Source organism: Channa argus, chromosome 12 (assembly GCF_033026475.1).
Source record: "Channa argus isolate prfri chromosome 12, Channa argus male v1.0, whole genome shotgun sequence".
Lineage (NCBI taxonomy): Eukaryota > Metazoa > Chordata > Actinopteri > Anabantiformes > Channidae > Channa > Channa argus.
Window position 1 is genome coordinate 26,195,756 of NC_090208.1, and position 26,664 is coordinate 26,222,419.

The 26,664-nt window shown below is 38.1% G+C and overlaps 1 protein-coding gene across 2 annotated transcripts in view; it reads right to left on the reverse strand.

Annotated features, from left to right (window-relative positions):
* The window catches only part of lrch4 (leucine-rich repeats and calponin homology (CH) domain containing 4), a 48,753-nt gene extending 22,313 nt beyond the window's left edge, over positions 1-26,440 (reverse strand). Inside the window, exons 1-4 of one of the 2 annotated variants that reach the window (XM_067523742.1) lie at positions 26,063-26,439; positions 3,590-3,734; positions 1,225-1,354; positions 815-920 (exon numbers count right to left, since the gene is read on the reverse strand). In XM_067523742.1, coding sequence (XP_067379843.1) covers positions 815-920; positions 1,225-1,354; positions 3,590-3,734; positions 26,063-26,234 — 553 coding nt within the window. In that variant the 5' untranslated portion in view covers positions 26,235-26,439. Of the gene's footprint in view, positions 1-814; positions 921-1,224; positions 1,355-3,589; positions 3,735-26,062 lie in introns of both variants that reach the window. The other variant, XM_067523741.1, reaches the window with a different exon arrangement.
* Positions 26,441-26,664: the final 224 nt, after the last annotated feature.

The following is a 26,664-nucleotide window of genomic DNA, read 5'->3' on the forward strand; positions in this document are numbered from 1 at the left end:
TGTATCGGACACAGAGAAGGGTAGTTTTAAATATAGCATTGGATACTTGAGTTAGACCAAAATAAATATACTCAACATAAGTTATTAAAAGTTCTAAACACTTAATAGCCTTAAGAATAAAATAGCTGAAGCCAACACAATTCAAATCTAAAGTTTTTACTTTAACTGACACTTGACTGCTAAATCACAAAACTTCCACCGCATACACCACTAAATCAACTTCATTCCGCTTACATAACTGTATTTACAACCATCCCTAACTCTTCACCACGCAGTTAGGAATCAGTACAGACAAATGAACAAATCCAGGCTGCAGGAATTCATTGTTAATTTTAGTGTGTATATGGGCAATGTTAATATGTTATTTCAGAAAATGACAAAGGTTATTTTGTAATACAGTCCATTTTTTTTTTAAATTTTGCTTCCCCTTAAATTAATACATATATAAGTGCCACCATTTTAAAACAGCATTTGGATCTAGTGTTGGTCATTTACTCCGTATAAACCACTTCACTTCATTCTCATAAATGCCACTTTGTTGGTTTTAGTAGCTCTTCCAGTTCACAGCTGCTAGTACTGGGTCATGTAAAAAAGTCTTCATTAACGTCTGCTGTGCCAAGTGTGAATCACGCTCATCTCTCATAATGTTACTCTAGTTGATCAAAACTCCCAATAACATGCACTGCAGCCTGTGGTAGTGCTAACACTAGTATAGCCTCATTTCCAAGTGGTGTGAAGTGTTTTGCACCTACTAATAACTACATTAAGTGATGACTATTGACCAAATGAATCAATGGATCAAGTGTGCCTGTACCTTCAGGCAGAGTGCTGAGCTGGTTCCTCCGCAGGTTTAAGTCCCTCAGACACTCTAGTTGGCCAAGTTCTGCAGGCAAACACTGCAGCTCATTACAGCTTACATCCTGACGGGAAAAATACAAAGAAGAAAGTGAAGTAAAACTAGAAAAAATATATAAGAATGACCTCTTTAACTACATCTGAAATGGCCTTAGAGATGTAAGGCTTTAAACTTAGACTTTAGAATAGAAACTTAAAGTTTTTAAATGAAATTTAAAAGGAAATAAAACCATCAAGTGTTTCTACCAAGTGCTACACAACACTGGTGGAATTTAAATTTTCCCTCTACTTTTGTTGAGAAACTAAGTTAAAGCATAGATAGATACTATTGATGAGAGACAGCAGTGTGAGCATGAGTGTGTATCATACCAACTGTCTGAGCTGTGTCAGGGAGTATATGGAGGCGGGCAGTGAAGACAACTTGTTGTTGCTGATGATGAGTACTCGCAGGAGGGGAAGTTGAAACACTGATGGGGGTAAACTGGACAGAAGGTTACGGCTGTGGAGACACACAGACACACACACACACCACACAGTTATCCACCGGGTCTTAGTGGAAGGTTGGGTATTTTAAAAGGTTGCTGACTTGCACTTTTATTATTTTATAACTGACAACATGTTTCCTTCCCCATATTCATTTTCTGATATACAGTATATTATATTTGCTTCCAGAATAGCACACACTTTTCCACCTGGAGTTTTTTTATTGGTCTCCTAGCAACACAGAAATTATAGTGTGGAGCAGAGAGGAGTGTGATTGTGGTTCTGTTGTTAATTGAAAGGATTTGAACAGCTTCTTCAATATAAACAAATATTTGAGTTCAAATGCAGCCCCCAAATAAGAGACACACACCTGCAAACTGCTGCTGGTGTGTTTAAGGAAATTGAGAAGTTAATGGCAATTTATTCCAACATGGGACTGTGTATTTTTATAGATCAATTTCCTGGTTCAACCTACTGTATAGGCCGTACCAGAGTAGGTTTTCTCAGATGCTTAGTTGCTCTACGTTTGTTTCCACTGAAGGAACTAAATTCAGTTCTCGGGCACATTTCATAGTTCTACCTGCCCAGAAAACACAGATTGGGGATAGCACTTACTGAAGTGCCCAAGAATCAGTCCAAGACGGTCCATCACAACAGGACCAGCAGCACTATACATTACAGATCACAGTAAAGACAAGCAACAACAAAAAACACACACACTTTTGGTTTTTTGACCGCAAGAGTGCTGATTTGTTAAGACTTCTTCAAAGGGACTTTTTCTCTAGGGAAGATTCCTAGACCATAGTTCCTGGGGGTAAAAATTTCAAAAAAATTTTTTTTTAAAAGTACTCAGAATGTTTTAACAGAAAGACACTACAGTTGTGTATATGGAATTTTTCTGTGCAGTGTCCTATTATAACAAAAAATGTTTTTTTAGCAATGACAAACAACAATTTAATCTGCGTTGGGGCCGCGAGTTGGCGTAATAGATTGCCGATTTACATAATATGCATCAATTTGTCACAAGTAGGAAGTAAGATGGCTGTGTCTATTGAGAGCATGGAGTCCGCTAATGATCAGGGATTTTTTTTTCTTTTTTTCAGTTGCTTATCTAAAGTATGGGAGTATTTTAAGCAGTGACCAAACAACACTCTGCACTGTGAGGAACAATGGAACAAGCTCTTGCTTTAATTATATTGTGAGGAGACTTTATATTAGTCTTTAAAACACAGATCACCGGTTAAGACTAGGCTATTTTTTGTTCGGGGAATAAAGTCCTGCAGTCATATTTGTTTGAATAAAGAGAATATGATTTTTTTTTCTTAAATAATAAAATATAAATAATTGATTTTATAAAATGTTTATTTTTATTAAATTAATTATTAGATTAATTGAAAAATAAATCAACCAAATAATAAAAAGATTATCGCTAGGTCAACTCCACTTTTTAGAATAAAATCAAATCTTTGTAAAGACACTACTGAAGTGGTACAGAGATGTTAATTTGTAGCCATTTTAATTTACCACAATAATATGTTGAAATACCCTTAATAAATGCATACTAATGAAGTTTTTCTCTACACTTGTTTCAATGCTCATAACTGTTCATTCATTTTATTTGTCCCTCTGTATACACAATCTCAATTGGAAACCGACATGCAAAAAGAAAAAGAAAACAAATAGCAACCGCTATGCGCAGCATTGTCATAGCTAAAATATTGGCCTTAAAGTAAATGAAAAATAAAAAATAAAAAACCCACAACAGGTTGCCATGTTTTGGTTGAAGCGGTTCTCTAGAAATTTTATTGTCAGAGCCTTTACAAAGAAGACATGTTAATTTTTTTATTTATTTATTTTTTACACTTTAGGGACCAAGCTAGATGTTTAAAAATAATTTGTAGGCAGGAAAGCACTTACAAAAAAAACTTTTCCATGTTTAGGAAGTTGCTTAATGTAATTTGTGATACTTTAGTGATGGAGAGATGAACATTTACTTTAAGATTCATCCAGGACATGTGAAAGTGCTGGGAATCCTAGCCTAAAATTGTATCACCTCCATTGGAGGCATAATAAAAGTATACGTGTATCAGGCAAGATGACCAGAGATGGCCTCGGTTTACCTGGACCATGAGCGGCTTTGTTAAAGTAGACTATCAAATAAAGGCTTAGTAATGTTAACTGCTATACAATGGGCAAATACTGACAAATGATGAGCAGTGTTTGGCTCCTGAAGTGTATGCTGCTGAGGTACCTGAGGTTGAGGTAGGTCAGGGCCTGAAGATTGGCCAGGCTGGAGGATAGTATACGCATCCCATTGTGGTACAGGCTCAGTGTCTCCAGAGAGATGAACTGACAAAGCTCCTCTGGGAGCTCACACAGGCGGTTCTTAGACAGATCTGGAAACACAGAGAACAATCAAACATTAGAGAGATATATCAGTTTCTCCAATAAAAAGGAAAAGCAAGGCATTTACTTATGATAGATAGATAGATAGATAGATAGATAGATAGATAGATAGATAGATAGATAGATAGATAGATAGATAGATAGATAGATAGATAGATAGATAGATAGATAGATAGATAGATAGATAGATAGATAGATAGATAGATAGATAGATAGATAGATAGATAGATAGATAGATAGATAGATAGATAGATAGATAGATAGATAGATAGATAGATAGATAGATAGATAGATAGATAGATAGATAGATAGATAGATAGATAGATAGATAGATAGATAGATAGATAGATAGATAGATAGATAGATAGATAGATAGATAGATAGATAGATAGATAGATAGATAGATAGATAGATAGATAGATAGATAGATAGATAGATAGATAGATAGATAGATAGATAGATAGATAGATAGATAGATAGATAGATAGATAGATAGATAGATAGATAGATAGATAGATAGATAGATAGATAGATAGATAGATAGATAGATAGATAGATAGATAGATAGATAGATAGATAGATAGATAGATAGATAGATAGATAGATAGATAGATAGATAGATAGATAGATAGATAGATAGATAGATAGATAGATAGATAGATAGATAGATAGATAGATAGATAGATAGATAGATAGATAGATAGATAGATAGATAGATAGATAGATAGATAGATAGATAGATAGATAGATAGATAGATAGATAGATAGATAGATAGATAGATAGATAGATACTTTTTTAAATTATATGCCTGCAAGCCGTCTTTTATTTTCCCTTTAACCTCAGGTCTTCTAGTTTGGGAGATTGAGAGTCCTGCACCTTTAGTGCTTTGAGCCCTTCATAGAACTACACTCTTCTGGAACCAGATCTCAGACGATGTTTCTGTAATCTGCTGGAACCACTCTCCCTGTCTGGGGCTCACAACCCCCTGGTGTTCTGATTACCACACTTAGGCCTTCACCATCCACATCCTTTGTGCTTTTCCTTTACGTCTTGGTATTTCTTCTCATGTTCCTTCCTCCTGATGTTGCTATCACTTGCGATTGCTACATTTCTTCTGTTTATCCACCACTACTATGCCTGGTTGATTGGCCATTACCAGTTTGTCAGTCTATATATAGAAGTCCCACTTGCTTTGTCATTCAAACACCTTTGGAAGTGTACATCCCATTTTGAACTTGGGACTTACAGGCTATACTCAGCCACTTGGTTATGTCATTCGCTACCTGCTAGCATCTTGCACGCCACTGTTACAGCATGTGCGGGATTTACTCAGAGGCATCTTTGCACAGCCTGCACTCAGATTCCTGCCTGGTATTGTTGATCCAGGCCTCTATTGATCTTGTACTTGGCCAGTTCCTGTGCTGCCATAATTAGTTCCTCTGTGCTGTCTTTCAGTCCAGTTTTGTCCAGCTGATTGTACGATTTAATATCAGCCACTATTTCTACCTGCTGTTACTACATACTGTGCAGGGATTTTTCGCTTTCATGTTGGTTCCTGCTCTTCCTTCTCAGGTTTCTGCTGCCCAAGTTATTTACTAAGCACGTCATCACTTGGGGACATCTTCCTGATGTTTTCATGGATCTTTGTTGTTTTATCCTGGATAGTGGCTCTGACGCTCACAAGTCCTCGGCCTCCTTCCTTCCGCATAGTGTACAGTCTCAGGATGCTGGATTTGGGGTGAAACCCTCCGTGTATTGTAATGAGCTTCCTAGCTCTCTGTCCTAGGACTACTAGGAGAAATAGGACTCCAGTCATAATATTACAATTATAATTATTACATATACAAAAGGTAGATTAAAAATAGAAAGCAAGACAGTTGAAATATCCAGAATTTTAGTCCACTGTATGGGTGAATTAGACTCCTATAATTCTACTGATGCCACTTCTGTTCATTTGCCCTCAGTTTGTGATTTGATTTTTATTGTAATGCTCAACTGAGATAATAAACCAAATGACAGCAGCATCATATAATTCTTAGGTTTGATGTTTTGTGTATCCCTGTGCCATTATGACAGTATCCATACTGCTTTTCCAAAACCACCACCCTAAAATTAACTACCAGCACCAAGCTGGGAACCCACAGTGCTGTGACAGAACCTTGGCAAGGCCAGAACTCCTCCACTTTTGACTAAACTGGGTAAGTGTGTCCAAAAATAGCTACTTTTGGCAGCTTCCCACTTTGTTTCCAAAGCTACAGTATGCAGGCCATTGTCACCTTGAAGGTGTCCTCTTGACATAATCAATGGCATCATTTTAATCAGAAACTAAAAGTAATCTTACCAATTTAATAACGCCAGTTGGTTCAGATGCTTTGCCATATACATTTAGAACAGTAAAGGACTGATTGTTCAGCGAACAACTTACTCTGCTTATACTTTTTCAATTGCGTGATTTATTTAAAAACATTTAGACAAAATGAACATAAGTACAGGTACCTGTAATAATTTGCTATTCCACAAAAAAAAAAAACCACACAACAGAATATTGATGGTTTATTGATTTTTTTTTCTCTTTAAAAATAATGACTAATGATTAATTAATTCCAGTGCTCAATTTCCCCAGAATTCCCCCTTATGATAGTATCTATGGCCAGTATTAAACACCTCATCAACATAACGTCTTCCTCTGGAGAAATCTGTGTCATTTAAACTCTGTGCTAGAGAGACAATGGATTGTGAGGATGCAGCAGACACAATATAGCATAAATATATTGTTTACAGAGCTGCCAAGAAAAAAAAAAAATAGCATTAGTGCTGAGCTTTCACTGGCCACAAAATGAGACAAAAGTCTGTCAATGGCAGACAGCCCAATGGCTGTTTATTGATTGCTGCTGGAAGCAGGGGGGCTGGAGCAGGAGTAGGAGGAGGCAGTTCCTCCCTTTGTTCAGTGAATTTTACTTTGTAAGAATGAAAGGATAAAAAGAAACAAAATATGACTTCTGTTGCTATAAAGTTAGACTAATAACAGTGGAACAGATGGATGGGGTTTGAAAAAAAGACAAAGAAACATTCTCTGTTTTTTTTTTCTGTTTATCGTCTGTGTTCATGTACATATTCACTGGTTCCAGCTTCTCATATTATCATCAAAATAACATAAAAATGTTTTTTTTTTTTTTAGAAACCACAACCTTACGTTGCCGTAACACCACAGAATGCTTTAGTGTGCCCCGAAAGTGTATGTGTATTTGTGTGTCTAGAGACGGCACAGTAGCAACAAGGCCTAATTTTTTTCATGTCTTCCTTGTCCCATAGCTGGAGGGGAGCTGTGTAAACAATAGGTGGGGGTGGAAAGGGTAGTGCGAGTGTCCGCGTGTGTGTGCATGCTCTGGGGGATGTAGAGGTTGCAAAAGACAACCAGATATGTAGGAGCTCCAGTTAGATTTATAAAAAGGGTAATGATTTGAAAACATTTTTGAATCTGTAATTGTGAGCACTTTGAACTTACTACATTTATTCTCCAACTTCAATTTTCATTCTAAAGATATTTCCGTAAAACTACGTGGTCCATATTTATTTCTTACACAGAACTTACAGAGAACCCTAACAGCTGATATGTCTCAGGTGGCCTTTTCCCCCAGGACACATCTGTATCCAAACGCCCTGAAAGCTGTTGTGTCAAAGCCAGACTGACTTCATTATAAGTAAAGCATGTGCTGTGGAATGAGCAGTGAAATGTATCTCACTGGACTGCCCCTCTATCCCCCACCCACCCACAATTTATATGCAAGTGTAAATTGGTAAATTTAAGATCTTACCGGTAACGAGCAAGTCACTAACTGGCACTGACAATGTGTTCTGAGAAGATTAATCCATATTGGGATCTTAAGGATCTCAGCTGACCTGGATTAACTTTTTGAGTCATGATGCAAGTAGACACTGAACAGCTTGTCAAGGTCAAGGTGAGAAATTAGGCAGCAGTAAGTCAACAAGCCAAAACTCACATGTAATAATGTTGCATAGATGGTCTTTCTACTAGCTTTAAGGAGGTTTCCCCCCACCCCGTCACTTTCTGTTGCTTTCCTTTTGTTAATGGTTTTGCTCATGCACCATTCTTGGCCCTTAGATTAAAGCCATTGCCCTGTTTATCAGTGCTGACTTGACCAACTCAGGGAAGTTTTGCATAGATCCCAACGTGGAATCCGTTCGACTGTTAATGGAAAACACTTGCTGCAAAGTTACTGACTGTGCTGTGGCCAGAAATGCGGCGAGCTTTAAAGCTTTTAAGTCCACACTACAGTGCAGCAGCAGGCCCTGCAGTGCTCTGCTGAGCACGTGTATGATGAAACTGTATCCAACATGGAATAGATTTTCACCAGGGATGTCTGGATACCGTACAAGTATTTCTGTTCTTGTTGGATTTGAGGATTTTTCTACCATAGAAACCTTAGTTGATGTGCGTCCTCCTCCAGACTGGGAAGAACAGTGTTTAACTGAACTGTTCACTCTTTGAAAGTCAGTCTTTAAGTTAGTGTGGGCGGCGTCTGAAAGTGTCTCTCGCCAGGTAAATAGAGGATTGAAGAGGATTTTACTATTCAGCAGGTCTTACTAGAAGCACAACAGTCTAGTACTCATATCCGTATGCTGTATAGGCAAGTACTCAAATATGGGTACTTGTACTCAGGCTAGGAAAATAAATATCATTAGGACACCCATATTGCTTTGGGAAAAAAAAAAAAAAAAGGTATTTAAACCTAAATCAATTTTGCAGCTTTTTCATACTTTATTGAAAAAACGTAAAGACATTTTGGTTTGCTGTATAACAAAAAAATCATAGAGCCTGTCCCACACTTTCAAAGGATTAGCAAAATCTTGTCAGAGGAGAACACTGTCTCTAATTACAGAGCTACTACTACTTAGACATTAACATCACTGCTGCTCCCCAAACCTCTAGCATGACACACTGGTGAGCAGAGCTAATTTGAATCCCAGAGTCTGATGTAATCAGTTCTTTAATCTGCTGTTCCAAACTCAAAACGTCTTTTTACAATGGGCAGTACACACACACACACACTCTCCAGGACACCCTCTTCTCACATTTTCTTGTACGGCTTATTTGACTTGACTGAAATTTCCCAAAGGTAATATACCGATTGTACGTATCTATTCTAAAGAGGATGTGTTCAGGGGAAGGAACTAACTGCATTCTGCTGTTGAAGTCAAACAACAAGCTAATCCACTTGCAAATCTTATTATCTTACAAGTCACAAGACTGCTCCTGTAACCTGGTAGTAGCAAAAGAAGCTGCAGATCGGAATAAGGTCTGTGGTTAAAACAGGGTCAAGAGATTTTAACTTTTAGTCAACGACAGAATTCAGCAGAAAATACCTCACTTCACCTCATTTTTTTTTTTTTGGGCGCCATCAGGTTTTGTAGAAGAGATAGGTGTGTTAAATTTAAATTACACATGGGAAGCTTGGTGGTGGCAGCATAGAAGCCATGGAGCTGTTATGTTTCTTGCTTATAGGAATAGCAATTGTATTAAGGCTTCAATAAAGTGGTATTCGAAAAAAATTCAGCTTCAGATTTAGCATATGCAGCTTATACCACAGCATCCTTCTAATGATATATTCAGTTTTTCCTCTGAACATGTCCAAACCACCTCAATCTGGCCTCTCTGACTTTATCTCCAACACATCTAACATGAGGTGTCCCTCTGATGTCCTCATTCCTGATCCTGTCCATCCTCTTCACTCAACATCTTAAGCTCTGCTACCTCCAGCTCTGCCTCCTGTCTTTTCTTCAGTGCCACTGTCTCTAAGCCGAACAACATCTCTGGTCTCACCACCATCTTGAACATCTTTCCTTTCATTCTCGCTGATACTCTTTTATCACACAACACACCTGACACTTTTCTCCACCCGTTCCAACCTGCCTGCACTCACCTCTTCACCTCTTTTCCACACTCTCCGTTGCTCTGAACCGTTGACCCTAAGTACTTAAAGCCCTGCACCTTCTTCACCTCTGCTCCCTGTAACCTCACTGTTCCCCTTGTGTCCCTCTCATTCACACACACACGTATTCTGTCTTACTGCAGCTAAGCTTCATTCCTCTGTTTTCCAGAGCAGACCTCCACCTCTCTAGATTTTCCTCCACCTGCTCTCTGCTCTCACTACAGATCACAATGTCATCTGCAAACATCATAGTCCATGGAGATTCCTGTCTAACCTCATCTGTCAGTCTGTCCATCACCTGAGCAAACAAGAAGGGGCTCAGAGCTGATCCTTGATGCAGACCCACCTCCACCTTGAACTCCTCTGTCACACCTACAGCACCTCACCACTGTCTTACAGCTCTCATACATGTCCTGCACCACTCTAACATACTTCTCTGCCGCTCCAGACGTCCTCATACAATACCACAGCTCCTCTCTCTGCACCCTGTCATACGCTTTCTCTAAATCTACGAAGACACAATGCAACTCCCTCTGACCTTCTCTGTACTTCTCCATCAGCATCCTCACAGCAAATACTGCATCTGTTGTTCTCTTTCTAGGCATGAAACCATATTGCTGCTCACAAATGTTCACCTCTGCCCTTAGCTCAGCTTCCACTACTCTTTCCCACAACTTCATTGTTTGGCTCATCAGCTTTATTCCTCTGTAGTTGCCACAGCTCTGCTCATCTCCCTTGTTCTTACAAATAGGCACCAGTACACTTCTCCTCCAGTCCTCAGCATCCTCTCACTCTCCAAGATTTTGTTAAACTAGTCAGAAACTCTACTTCCACCTCTCCTAGACACTTCCATACCTCCATAGGTTTGTCATCAGGACCAACTGCCTTTCCACTTTTCATCCTCCTCAACTTCCTCCTCACTTCACTCTTTAACTAATCTTTGCTACTTCCTGCTCCACACTATATCATACTATATCATAATATCATACAAGTCCTCATATGCTCTTTGTTTGGGCTTTGCCACCTCTACCTTCACCTTACGCTACATCTCCCTTTACTCCTGTCTACTCTCTTCAGTCCTCTCAGTGTCCCACTTCTTCTTAGCTAACCTCTTTCTCTGTATACACTCCTGAACTTCCCTGTTCTACCAGCAAGTTTCCTCGTCCACTTTCCTCTTTCCAGATGACACACCGAGTACCCTCCTACCTGTCTCCCTGATCACATTAGCTGTAGTGGTGTGCGCACACACACACACGCTAAAGACAAGTCTGCTTCTGCTGTAAGACAGGATGTGGTGCTGTTGATTCCTGTTACAGTGTTGTAACAACAAGCTAAGAAGCAAAACTATAGAAACAAGCTCTGTGGGTCAGACTGTTGCATCAATCATGAATCAATGCATCTGACCCCAGTTCCAAAGACTCTAAATTTATGTATATTTCATGACCGTTTGTTTAATACAATTAAGCTGACTCAAACTGAGACAATAAAAATCAAGTAAAAGTTTACTGAAGTCTACATCTTATGAATAAACATCCTAAATCAATCTTAATTTTTATAATAGGTTCATGGTCGATTTTGGTAACATGTACACATACAGTATGACAAAGATATCAGTCAAGATTTACCCAGCATTGTGTAAAGCTTTTATTGTATCTACCATGCAAAATGGTGCTGGTATAGTGAAAAACAAGAAAAACTAGCTTTTGGGAGGGTGGGGCCACTATTGTAATAAATACTGTATATTGTGACTAATTACTCATATCACATGCCTGTACCTAGAACATCTTACATGGGGCAACAAACAAAAAAGCATGGTGAAACGCCAGCTCACACCTTAAAAATAGGAAGAGTTCATTCTAAAAATAGGTTCTAGAACAAATTGAATCGAACATCAGACTGGTTCCACAATCTGACACCAATATTATAGGAAGTATATGGCAAGCGCTAGACCAACAGTAAGAAACTACATTAATTCAGAAATGCTTGTCAGCAACTTTACAGGAAGTATAAAAATATATTTGTGATAACTATCAATATCGACCAATATGAGATATACTTTTTTATTTTATTTATTTACATAATATTAGACTTTTTCCATGTCTCCCAGCCCTACTGGTAGTTTTATTTTGAGGCAGTACATACCCAAAAATACTTTCTTATTCATATATGGCCTAATCTCAAATATACTCAAAGCAACTCACTTTTTAAATACCAACACACCATCTCCACATATTACACAAAAATTGACTATTTCTTAGTCCATCACTGTGAGCAGGCTTAAAACAAATACCACTGGCTTTTCATATCATCAGAGCTAAGCCAATAATTGTCATTGTCATTATGTGCATCAGGTGCTTGTGCTAATTTGATGTAAATAGCTTTTCAAACAAACTGTTCAACTGTTGCATTTTCCCCAAGTATATTTGTCAACCCATTTTTTTTTTTTTTTTTTTTTTTTTAATCTCCCAGAATGACAACATCCACAATGAATTAACCTGATAACTATCTCCCTTCACTCTTCCACAACTGTAGATTACTTATGTGTTGATTAAACAGCAGCTCAGATCACATGTCGGTATTGTTAAGGAAGGTAGAGCAGTTGTCCACCAATCCCAAAGTTGTTGGTTCAATCCCCAGCTCCTCTGGTCACACGTCAAAGTGTCCTTGAGCAAGACACTGAACCCCATCTTAATTGCTTCTGGTGAGCATAGCAGCTCCTCCATCGGTTGTATGAATGTGAGTGAAAATGGGCAAATGAGAAGCAGTGTGAAGCGCTTTGATTGCCAATTGGTAGAAAAGCGCTATATAAGTGCAGACCATTTACCATAATTTAATTATTGGCAGGACAAATGAAGTTCAACAGCCATCTCTGCTTGATGGTGGAGAAACAGGCTTTAACATAACACTGCTGCCTGTGTTAAAGACTTAATATTTTTACATTAATCACCATTGGCAGAGTTATTCATTTAAAATAGGGTGTCTAAAACATTATAACTACCTCTTCTAATAATCCACTCCAGTACTACTTCACTCCTGACAGTTTCAACCAAAAAACTGTTAAATTGTAAAACTAGAATTAATCTCATAATGTTACGACTGATTGCTGTAAATTAACTGTCACTCATTTTCTCAGTTTATTAGGGACACTTACGGCTTAAAGTAAGTTTGTTTAATTCAAAAGTCCTACAATAAACCCAACTTCATGAAGGTGATTATGAGCAGATTGATACTGTATAGCTGCTGTATGATAACTGTGGAAGACACTGCTGTTGAAGTGTGTCATAGGTGGTTCTGTACTTAGTTTATTTTACCACTTATCTATCAAAGTTATATGCCGTTATTAGAACCCAACAACTCAAAGACTACAGCCTCCAGCATTATCATACAGTTAAATCAGCACATACGAAACAGAAAAAAGGATATCTTAACCTTTAAGAAGTAAGGATTTACTAAAGTTGATTAGTTTCAGAATTTTAAAAAATACAGTTTTTATTAGTTTATTAGATATTCTTGTTGCTGGTCTATAGATATTTATAAAAATAAATTCTAATCTGGTGCTGAATTAATTTACTTTGACAATTATTTCAAATCAATATACATCAAATGTTCATTTAAGTTGAGCATATTTGTGTCTCATTCTGTAATATTACATTTTATTATATGTATTATAAAACAAAAAAACGACAGAATAAAACATATCAGCCTCCCTGCTCTCTCAAGATCAGCGTCCGACATTGACAAACCTGTATCAGTACTTCAAAAGCTCTCGAGGAGGAAGGAAGATGAAGTTAAAGAAATCTAAACAACTTTGGGTGGATAAAAAAAATGTTTAAATGCAAAATCGAGTCAAAAAGGGCCCTGATACCAGCTCTTTAAAAAGCACCCCAAAGTTATCAAAATCAATCCAGCAGACCCATAATCTTCACTGCAGAGGGGTGTGAAACTTTAAGATCTCTGTTGGTAAACCCTAGACACACAACCTCGTAGACAAAAAGGGTGAGGGGATACACGGCATTGCTTACAGCAACTGGTGCCGAAGCATTGACAATAGACTGAATTTGTTGCATAAGTGTAGAAATTACAGACACTATGGAATTGAGAACACTGTTAATAAAGACCAGAAACAGACATGAGATGTCTGTCCACACCAGACAAACGAGACATGTTTAGCCTTGCTTAGGACAGAGACAATGGAAGCAGGGGGGACTGGCTGGTAACCCACCTCTGTCCAAAGAGAACTGTTGAGGAGTTGTTTCATTGTAATTCATATGATGTGAAAGACATTTTTACACATCACAAATTACATAGCCAAAAGTGGACGTTGGGATTAATTAAGGAATTGAGATATTTTTGATCAACTACTGTTTGATGCAATAACTTTAGATAGTATCTCAGAAGACTTTTGGACTAAGCAGCTCTGCATTCACTCATTACTCACCAAGACCTAGATGACTCACCTAGAAAACAAGATACAGCATGTAAATAAGAATGTTCAGGACAACTGAGACATGTTATGATGCCACACTTCACTCGACTCAAAAGCACAAACACTAAATGAACAATTATTGCTTTGCACCTTCATCTGTTCATATGCTAGTGGTAAGAGATTGAGATTGAATGTCAGTAGTGTGAAGACAGAGTGCTGCACCAGATAAAAAGGGAAGATGTTGGACATTTCTTCTTATTACAGTAAGTCAAGTAAGTAAAGGTGATGCCGTTTCTAGGAGATTTTGTTTTGGTCTACAACATATCATAGGGATTAACTCTCCTTTGCTAATGTTATGTATATAAATCAAGCCAGACTTTATTAGCATGTCCTCCCCTCAATCTGTCTTCTCCCTCCTAGACAGACTCCTTTCCTCTCATCATCTGTCTTTGTCATTTCTCCACCTACTTCAATCTTCTCTTTCCTTCCTACAGACTGTAAACTTGCTAAACACCAATATGCAAATCTCATGCAAAAACAGCAGATACACTGTGAGCGCACTCAGATTTTCAGGCAACACCTAACAGACATACAAGACTTTTGTAAGGACAGAAAGGTAAAACCAGTATGAGAAGTCAGCATGCAGTGTAATGACAACAGAATATAATCATTCTACTAACAAGTAGCATACAGCATTTCTCCAGGAAGTGTGGATTTTCAAAACCACTGAAGGCAGAATTTGTGTTGTGTGTGTGTCAAACCTCTCAAATATTGAATGCACTGAAGCAGATGGTACAGGTGATGTGTAAAAGAGGCCAATCGACATGGAAATACTGTAGAAGTATCAAAACTACACAAAGAAAAAGTTAAGTATATTCAGACCGGAAAGTTGACTTTAGACATGAGAATAAACAGTTGAAAAGTTTTTACAATGTTCTGAAATTACAGTGTTCAGGCAGAACATTTAAAATGTAATGGCTCTGTGAGGTTGGATTACGATTAGTTGTTAAAGTTAAAAGTCTACGGCAAATTCATGTGAAGTCTCTGCTATAAATCAGCCTTCCAGATGCCCCTCTAAAGGGAAGATGACATCAAACAGAATTTGATTACGTTACATTCAAGTGTAAATTAAAGCGAGGTTAGAAAATTAAATAGTTACTGGAGTACACTGGAAACATTGATTACAGAATCCATTAACACAGAGGAGAAAAAATATATTGTTAAAGTCTATATTGAACATTACGAGTCTTTGAAATGGTTTATATTACATATTTTATTAATGAAAAAGTTTATTCGAATCTTGCAATATTCCACCTAAAGGAAGGAAAAAAGGAAACTGGCAAACCATCACAGCAAAGGGAATCCAATGATCTTTTAACTGTTCTGATGAGAGGAGCAGCAGCCATTATTATTATTATTTCAGCTTTGTCAAAACTCAACCGTTTTACTTTTGGTCTATCTACAGTATAAAGTAATATTAAAAATTGATAGTCTGCTAAGATTTTAAAGATTAAATGAAGAACAAATGGGAACTAAATCTTGCTTAAAAAAAAAAAGGTTTTGAATTATAATTTGAATAAAATTTGTGATTTTGATACAGATTCTGACTGACAAACTTCACACCAGAAACAATGTGTCACTCTGTTGAAGTTGTTGGAACTACAGAAACACTCAGTTCACTCTGGTTGTTCAGCAGTGTTGCAGAAGTGAAGATTCTGACCTCAAACAATCTTTGGTTTATAGACCGCAATGCTTTGTTGAAGCCTTTTTTCCACTGGTTTGCAGGAAGCACACAAACCAGTTTAACTTTAAGTTATAAAATGATTGTTAGTTAGCAACAACTAATATGACATTTAACAGCGAAAATCAGTGCTGGCTAAAAATGGGAAGTTGCTATCAGACTGTTTTGAACACTGAGCTTTGCTAGTTACTCAAAGAGTTAATCATACAGGTGTACCCAAATAATTTTTTTACTTTAACACACCATAAATCTACAGACCAGACTTACAGAAGTGCAGCCTGTAGTTCTGATGTGTAGAAGTAGTCTAAAAAGATATGCAGCAAGAAAGCCATCAAAAAAGCTACATAATGCTTCCTTATGAATTAAAAGAACTATTAAAAGGAATAGTTTCAAGCTAATTTCTAACTATGCATATTGAACAGGCTGTTGGTTGTAAAAACTTTTCCTGCTTTCAACTAAAAAGCAACTTCACTCTAAGAAATGATGAGACTCATGAAACTTTAGTTGTCACACTAGGTTGCACTGATACTGAATTTATCAAAGTAACAGCATATTAGAGACATATTTCACATCTTTTCTCCTGGGTTGCAGTGGAGGGATACGTTCTATAACTAGTAGTAAAAAGTTGCTAGAGTGAATCAAAAACCTAGTACACACACACACACACACACACACACAGACAGGAACAGTTTTATAAATTATTTGTGTCCCAAAATCTCAAAATGCAAAATTACTACAGCTGTTGGCTGGCTTCCTTCCACAACTTATAAAGCTGGGGATGCTGGGGATGGGAATGTGCTGTTAGGGGTTCAGTGTCTTGACCAGAGACACTTCAACATATAGCCGAGACCGGGGATCGAACCACTGACCCTGTGGTCCGCGGACGAGCTACTACTACTACTACTACTACTACTACTTAAGATACAAATAGTCATTTTTCAGATCAATGAAAATGGTCTGTGGACTTCCTCTGTGGTGGAATGCTTTTGGCAGAGCAACAATCATCAGTATAAAAATCATATTGTGGTAGTCAGAAGATAGGTTTAATAAACTCTTGTTACAATAACACTACAATAACATTATAGGAGCATAATATATATCCAGACATAAACCCCTCCAAGGCCAATTGTCAGCACTGTCATGTACCAACTTTCTCAATGAATCAGTCATCTGGACACCATACACTGCGGGAGTTAATGGATCTGCTGGGTTACATAAGACTGGCAAGGTCCAGCCTTCATTATTCACCAGGCAGTGCACTCCACACCATTAGATTATTTACAGACACTCTCACAGTGTTACATTGTGTTGCAGGACAAACACATCCACGGGAAATGGGTCTGAGGACCATTAACCAATGTCTGCCTGCTAAGAATGTAGAAGACAGAAGTAACAACACTACAAATAAAAGAAATAAAGAGAGGCTAGGTCTGTCACAATATCCACTTTGTTGGACAGTGAGTTGTCCACAAAATAAACCTGATAAATTATATTATTGGAGGGAAGTTCTAACAGAGCTGTTTTCTGGTAAAACACAACTGATCTATACCTTTTAGTGGCCAAGAACAAACCTTGACTAAAAGACACAGCAGACCTGCAGTCTTTGACAAAAACCTCTTTGTTTTAAATTCAGCTTGGATCCTCTAGGTGCTGTCTACCAGCCGCTCAATCATCCCATCTGTCTAAAGTATTACTTGTTAAAACAATACAAATATTGTCTGTACTCTTTAAAACATGGACTTTCCATTACTCTAAAACTGGTTCATTCTCAAACCAAAACAGCCACATCTTTATTACACCATAATTAATTTACAAGCAACCAGTACATTTTAATCTTTCTTTTCTAAAAATGTCCCAACTACAGTTTGTAAACCCCAGAATTTCTTTCCCGTGTGCTGCTAGGCAACGTATAGCTAAACAGGAAGGTGTTCAGTTTGCAGTTTCGTAATCCTGACAAGTTTTAAAACCAGGAAAAGATAAATTTTTACTCAAAGAACAAAAAAAAATGTTCTGATACCGAATATTATTAAAGCTTTCTTCTCTTCTTTTTGTCACATATACAAAATAAAACTGGGATAGAGGTCAACCGAATTTTGTTAGGGTTACTTTACATATAAAATGATGAACAAAATAATGTACATATTTTTATTTCTTGAAAAAAAAAAAAGGATGGTTAAAGCCTCCAGCTGGAAGCTGCAGTTGTAAAAGGATAAGGCCGGTCTATGCAAAATGTTCCCATTGGCGTCGTCTCTTTCTCATGAATGTGCTTTATCAGAAAAGCTTTGAGAGAACTTAAAAAAAAAAAATCTAAAAGGCATCTGGACATAAACTGATTAGATTTTGGTAGTCAAATATCAAAGAAGCTGTTCTAATAGTTAAGATGTGGAGGTCATTTTGTGAGCTATGCAACCTATTTACCGGTGCCTGCTACAGTAGTTACCTGTATAACCACTATAGGTTGTTGAAAATTAAAGGAGAAGGGACATTTGAGGGGATTCAGTTTGTCCAGGAAACAGAATTACCTTTAAAAGCAACCACAATATGGTTTCTGAATGTGGTAAAAGGAAACTGCATAAATTAATTAGTTAAATATTACTATAATATAATTAACACATTAATAGTAGTATATAAAGCATAAGTCATTATTTTGGTGAGGTGTGGATGAAAATGTCCATTACCCATGGCGTGATGTCAAATTCACATTCTCTACAGACCGGATTTATTCAAAATTATGTTTTTGAAGCATGTGAAAAATGCCTGAATTGAAAATTTGATTCAAGTCTGCATTTCTTTGGAATTACAACACTAATATCAGCTTCATTGGAGACAGTTGTCCTTGTGTTGGCTTTGCTACTAAACACGTAGTTGTACATGCAGCAGACAACAAAATAGCAAAGAAGAAAGGTCATATTACCTCACTGACATGGAATTACCAGACATCTTAGCTCCTCTTGCTTTTGCTTGTTTTTTGTGCACAGGCTTCAAATTAAAAGAAACATTGTAAAGACCGTCTCTGGGAACACCTTGAGGAAATCACTTGACTTATAGACCATAATATTTTGGTGATCAGAGGTAGGGCTGAGAATCAAACTTGGATAACATGAGTGGCAGTAACAAAGATGCTTTGATCCTATGAGGTATTGAAAAATGCCTTTTATTTCAGTACCAAACGGTGATAGAGTTTCGCATATACGAACCAAAAAAATAAATAAACATTTTTCCTCAACATTATCTTGTGAATGTAGCCTCACGTAACGCAACCACAAGTATCGGATATGATGCAATTCATGCAAGTTCCCACCAGCACATGACACACTTGACAAAATACAGCTCACTTTATTTTCTGTTTGGCAAACACAGAGGATTTAGCCAGCAGACAACTAGCTATGCAGGGAGACCATCATGTTTCTAGCCTGGCTGCTGATATCCAGTTACCATGCACAACCAGACTGTGCCTAAAAAACATAGGGGGAGCACTAACACTCGCCCACAGGCTTACAAACCCAGGCTATGTATGGCACAGTATATGTTTGCTGGCATACTGGTAGTGTTGTCCTACAGCCTCCCTTGTCTGTGTGTCTACATCTTCTCTGGTTACCTCCCATGGGGCTGAGGAGGGATTCCCCCTCCCCACCAGCTGCCATGCTCAGAGAGAGAAAACACACCAGGTTTCAGACAGAGAAAAGCTCTGAGATATAAAACTAAAATGACTGCAAATCTAGCAGATCCAGCATGAAAAAAGAATTGAGGACACAACAGCTTCATTTACCCCCTGATAGGAATGAATACGGGACTTCTACTATCAGCTCACAAAAGACTTCTTCCAGATCCTCCCAGAAGTATCTTTTGATTGAGTCGACTAATTCGTTAGTTCTTGCTAACAGAAGTATACCCATTTTCTTTTCAGTGACATTTACAACGAAATGCCTCCGACGTAGAATTGGAGGCAGTTGGTGGGAAAGATGATGGCGAATAGAAAATGTGGACCAATCAGACCTATGGCAAAGCAGAGTTGATTCAGAGATGACAGACAAAGCAGAAGTGAAGACTGAGTGAACAGTCAGCCCACATCCGCAGCAGAGAGGAAATAAAACACAAACGCACAAACACCCTTGCATGCACTGCTCTACAGAACAGATGTAAACAACTGACAGAGAAAGCTGTATCCATATGTTGAGCTTGAAGTACACACAATTTGTACTGTACACACACTTAAATAAGGGCTTGCTCAACCCAATCTATCCTACATTATGTTGTACTTTAATAGTTTTGAACATCTGAGCCAAACAGCTGGTGAGTATCAGACTTTAATCATATTTAAAGTTGTTTACAACGTCACTCTGTACAAATTTACACACTGTTGATCTCCTTCCCTCATTCATTACTTCTCTAGATATGCTGGACCTCTTAGGTATGGTATGGAGTGTGTGTGCTACGTGCCCAGCTCTCAACAACAGCCTTTTGTCTGTCACATCTCTAAATGTCATATGAGACGAGAAATTAATTTTATTTTTAAACTTTGCGCCCATACAGCAACATTTCCCTTGCTTCTGCCACTGAGATTCCACAAGCCTTTGTTGGTCCCAACAACCTTTTTTTTTCAATAAAGAACTCAATATCTGACCTATTACTTAGAGTGATGTCCCAGGTTATGTTCTTTATTATTAAGTAGCTTATGCTACTATATGTAATTTTCTGCATTGTATCATTTTTCTGTTGAATTGTGTCATCACATGTGCATGATGTGTATCATATGAGAGGGTGAAGGAGAGATACCAGCCCCCAAAAATAGTCTCATATGGTCATTACGATTTGTATTTTCTTTGTGAAATGAAGTGGAAGGTTAAACACAGAATTAACACAATGCTTAGTTCAAGTGCGGTTTCCATCAAGCAGCAAACCACAAGGTATACTAAAAAACTTTAAGTGGCTCTACTACGCTCCATCAAATAGGTTTTAATTATCTAGCATTTTTGAAAGTCTGAAGTGGACATAAACAAAATTGGTATAATCATTTCCTTTTTTAATATCCTCAATCAAGAACCATAGCTTGTTCCTTCGAAAGCCACAAATACCAAGTCCTAATTATAAAAAGCACCAACGGGTGGGCTGTGTACACACAGAGTCCACAAGATACCAACATACAATGACAGGACTTTGTTCCCCTCAACTGCTCTGAGCTACCGGGAAACACTGAAGAAGACAAGCCAAGTCAGTGTGTGTGTGTGTGTGTCTGTGTGTGTTTGTGTGTGAACCTTTGACCTTCCTGAGGGAAGCTATTTCAGTGGATACAAAGGGGCCTGGATGCTATCATAAACAGTGCTGGGCCTGCCCTCCACAGCCCAATTTTATCCCAGTTTTGCCACAATATTCATCTCTTTCTGTAACAGTTCACAGCTTTAGCGATATCCAGCCCAACTGCTTTCCTGGAGAAATTCCGATTTGAGGCTGATTGGCTGAACTGTAGTCAGAAGAGATTGGCTGTTCTCAAGTTCGATAAAAATGGATTTATTCAACAGAAAGTGCCAAAATAAATAAGATTTGTAGTTTGTTTGTTTTTTAATGATTGTAATTTGGTTTTATTGTAACTTGGTATGTTGTGCACCTCTACAGTAGTAGAGCTATTAGCAGTCAACTCTGCAGATCTACATATTTTTCAGATGAAAGTTTTACTTTTCCAGTCAGCACACAGATGACAAAGGATCATCATTATCATAAACCGTCCCCATCAATGACTAATTTGAACAACAAAGCTCATCATGCACTACTAGTACAGCACGAAACATGAACAAATACTACCTAAAGAAAAATCGCCGTTTCATTATTAGAGCCAGGTAATCTTGTAACGAGTCGTTGAACACCAAAGCCTAGTTACGGTAAAGGAAAAGGGACTTAAAGATGACTTAGGTGGCCAGATGAATGACTTTGATGGGATGTTCATGTTGCTCTAATGCGGGGGTCTCCAACCATTTTCCCCTTGAGAGCTACTTTTACAAAATGAAACTGGCCGAGAGCTACTCATGTGTTGTAATATTTATTCTTGATGATTGATATGTCAGCTTATTTCAACCCAAATTGCTGTTTGCTGTTTTTGTGAACCTTTACAAAATGTTGGTGTCCACAACTTTTATTTTGCATTAAGACATGACAAAAAATATTTTAGTTATTATTTTTGAGATTAGTTTGTCTGTATGCATTTCTTTCTATTGTATTCTCTTACTGGTAACGGTACCAGCAGCCGCTTTGTGCATGTGCGTCTCATTTCATTTGCAGTCTGGACGCGGGACACTCATGAATCTGATTGGATATACATGTAAGTTCATTAGCCGAGTGACGACTCAAATTTGACTAATCAAGTTTTCAAATTTATGTAGGATTCATTGAACCTTTGGCAAGCTACTTGGAAAGTGGTTGCGAGCTTGTAACGTCTGGTAACGTCAACACCTTAATACAGTTTCCACCAAGAGTCAAACAACACATTAGACATCATAGACTTAAGTAACCACATAACAGTCGGTTATGTCAGGAAAGCTAATTTCTTAAATGTGATGAAAATAGCAAAGCTGGAGACTGTGTTGCAGGAAGTGTCCTAGAACAAGGCTCTGAACTCTGAACTCCCAACTTCCTCCCAATCACTCCCAGTGAGTGCTGCCCAGCTGCATAGCAGCTCCCCCATCGGTGGGAGTGTATCCATGATTGTGAGTGTGAATGGGTAAATGAGAAGCAGTGTAAAGCGCTATATATATGTATATATACACACAAGTGCAGACCATTAACGTTTGCAATATTATTCTAAGGTATAGGAGAAATTAGATTACTCTTCTGCTGTATGCAAGTACCCACTCTGCTTCATTTAGTAGTAGTAATTTTATTTCTTGGTAGTTGTTTGGAGTAAAATATAATTATTGAAATCTAAATGTTTCAACTTCAATAACAGAATACTATAAAAAATGAGTCCTAGAATCTGAAAATCAGTTGGCATTTTGTCTTTCTGTTCTATTCATGTTTTACTCTACAAGAAAAAGTATGTCCCATTTGTGAAAATGAAACCTCTTCGTACCAAACACAGCGACTCGTCTACTCACTAGTCCTTAAGATCTTCATTGATCCTGCCTTGTTGTGTTTATACTCAGTAGCTAGATCAGGTCTCTACAAAAAGAAAGGCTTTTGTAGATAAAGTAAGAGCGCATAATTAAACTACAAGGATGAAAACTTAGTGGTGATACCATCAAATTCATGCAACTGTGGTATAGTTTGTAATATGGTCTGCAGTTATAAAGTGCTTTTCTACCTATTGGCACTCAAAGCGCTTTACACTGCTTCTTATTCACACTCACAATCTCACACACACACACTCATACACCGATGGGGGAGCTGCTATGCAGCTAGCCAACACTCACCAGGAGCAACTAAGTTGGGGTCAAGTGTCTTGCTCAAGGACACTGTGACCGCAGGAGCCGGGGATTGAACCAACAACTGCGAGATTGGTGGACGACCGCTCTGACTTCTTGCGCCACAGTCGCCAACCAATATGAGTTTTTACTTACTGCAATTGTATTAAGGCTTAAAAAAAGACAAACAAACAAAAAGTGAAAGTATGCATGAGGGCAAAAAACCAGCAAAGCCAGCAAAAAAAAACAAAAACCCCTAATCTTCCTAAATCTAACTTCTGAACTGGGCCCACAAAACTAAATAATCCTTACTGTGCTGTGTAGTTTGTGTTGTAGTGGTTGGTGATTTGTCTTAAAATATAGGTAGGTCATATTTGAATGAACATATTTCATTTCACACCTCAAAGAAATAATTAATGGGGGACGGCGTTTCTGTTGCTAATGGAATAGATCTAATGACTGTGGCGCTTTATTAGGTTTGTTACTTAGGGGTAACCAGCTAAAGCTTATTAGATATTAAATAACTTAATATTAGATAAGTAAGCCTGCTGCATGACTAACACACTCATTGCTTGATTTTACACTGACACATTCTGTTTTCCTATTTCTAAGTGGACATGATCTAATCATGCCCGACATCCACTATGACTAGGATTTGTGAATCAGCATCAACTGTCACCTCCCAAAACTCACAGAGACAAATACAAGGTGCAGGGGCAGGACGCTCAGCCTCCCTTTAGTGCATCTCAGAGCTTCATATAATGACTGTGTGAGTAGACCTAACTACCAGGTATCTCAGTGAAACTGAGAAGCATTACTCAAATACCAGACATTACCACATTGATAGTCTGGGTGCTAGAAAAACATGTATTCAAGACTATATAGAACACAGGGCTAGAATCAGAGCTGAATGAATAACAAATGAATCACTATGAGCCAGAATAAATGACAGTGATCGTAGCAAGAGCAGTCTTGTTCAGCCCAAGCTGACTGAAATGATAAACACATGGGAATTTTGAGACATCCCCAAAAGCTGCAGAAACCTGAAAAAAAACCTTAGACAGTCCCTGTTTGGAATAATGATATTCCACGGAAAGTAAGATTCTTAGAATAGATCGTCCTCCAAATAGAAGAGAAAACCTTTTTTTTTTTCCTTTTCTTCGTAGCAGGACAAACTAAAATGGTTTGATACAAAAATGAAAACCTAATGTAGAGGCAGGCTTACTCGTGTCCGCTGGTCCAACAATTATCCACTCCAGAAATCATTGTATGACAAAACACTGAACTTTTATTGCGTTCCATGTTCCACTATTGAGCTGATGACAGTGTAATTTCACAGAGGACGTTGAGATCATAACCAAAGAAGTACACAAAACATGTTCCCCAAAATAATTCCACAGAACAACGTAAGAAACCATGTTCATCCCCAACTACACACTCAACTTTCCACAACTACTTTTTAGTCCACGTGCAAGCATTAGCTCCTGTAGCTGTAAACAAAATTGTTCCCTTGACAACTGGTAAAGCAAAACTTCAAAGGCAAAACTTCAAAGGCAGTTATGGTAAATGGTCTGCATTTATATAGTGCTTTTTCTACCTATTGGTACTCAAAGCACATTAAACTACTTCTCATTCAGCCATTCACACACACACCGATGGGGGAGCTGCTATGCAGCTGGCCAAAGCTCACAGGGAGCAACACAGTTGGAGTTCAGTTTCTTGCTCAAGGACACTTCGACATGTGACTGGAGCTGTTTTTTTGTCTATATAGGGCTCTTAACTTGGATAAACATCCCAATAATGTAACTATGAAATACAGTCATCACATCCACAGTGATCAGGGTTGGATTACTAGAGGGTTGTGATCTGTGGTGTCATGAGCAGATGGTCATAATTAGCAAAACACCAAAGCAGCAGCAGAACACAGTGCTTTAAACTGCTGCATAGCCAGATTGATTTCAGCAACCTAGATGGGGTAAATCCTCTTTTTAATGACACATGGTCAATGTAGTTCCCTTAAAATCCACACTGTCATCCACACCTGCCTCACTCTCGGTTGTTGTTGGCCTTAAAAAAAACCTCAAGATAAAGTGACAATCTGCAAGAGCCACGGAGGCTGCACAGTAAAAGCTTGTCATGCCTTTAATCAAAACTGAAAATGTAAGATTAACGAAGCTATGAACGATACAAACCAGCGTTAAATACACAACACAACCAATAACTCATCTAAACGTGGCAATAAAGGTTTCGACTGTCTTATAGGACACGTTGAGGAAGAGGAACTCGAATGTCTGATGTTTCTTTCCTTCACTTTTTTTTTTGTGCACTTTCATAATACTCACCAATTTCCTTTTAGCAAACTGGGACTTCATGTGGCTTTAATTACACATAAAAGTAGGCAGCCTATAAAATATATCTCGATTATATTTTATTTGACGAATCTGAGACTTACAGAACAAACATACATTTTTCACGGTTTTCACACTGTGTGCAGCTGAAAGGTACCCGGTTAAAAATTGATAGGACTCCGGTATGTTGGGTACGTGCAAAAGTACTTTTTTTTTTTCAAAACTATTTGAAATTAAATGTTAGTTCACATTCGAATAGCACAGTTACGACACACCAAAACTGCGGAATTATTTGACAATCTTGCGAAACGTGTCGGGGTGAAAGAAGGAAGGATGCGCCTTCCAGTTAGAAGAAAGAAGCAGGTGGCGATAAAACAAAAGGCGGTTCTCGTGATAACAGCTCGCTCACTGGTGCGTCAGTGCTTTGTAACTTGAGGGAAACAGTGAAAAGCAAACCGACCTGCGTGTGTAATGTCGGACAGGTCATAGTTCCTGGCGCTCCGGGGAAACTCCTTCAGTTTACGGTTGGACAAGTTGAGAGCCCCGCTCGCGGCAGCCTCCTCGAGCGCCTTCTCCACGCTCCGGCTAGCCGCTACTGTGGCCGGCAGCTGGGCTCCATCCCCAGCAGCCATCAAACGTTTGTTAGAAGCGCCCGCTCCACTTTTATGCCCTGGAAATCCTTAAAAACTCAAAAAGTGGTTGCTCTTCTTTACAACTTCTTTAGAATAGGAAGATAACCCAAAAGAAATCTGTAAGCAAAGTGAATTGTGATTGCTTCCCTTTCACAACGGGAGATATCGGTTGTACAACTAAACGACAGCGGTAAAAGCTGTCAATCTCTCAGGAAGTTGCACCAAGCTCGCAAATATCGTGACGGAAAGACTACATCTATCCTTCAAAATAAACCTGCAAACTGCTCTACAAAATAATTCAAAGGTTTGATAAAATACAATGATACCACATGTAAGTAGGAACGTTCTTACTTTTCAAATTGGTAAACTATAGTACTATAGTCATTCAACAATATAAAATGTAAATATTTGAAAACCAGAGAAAATGTTT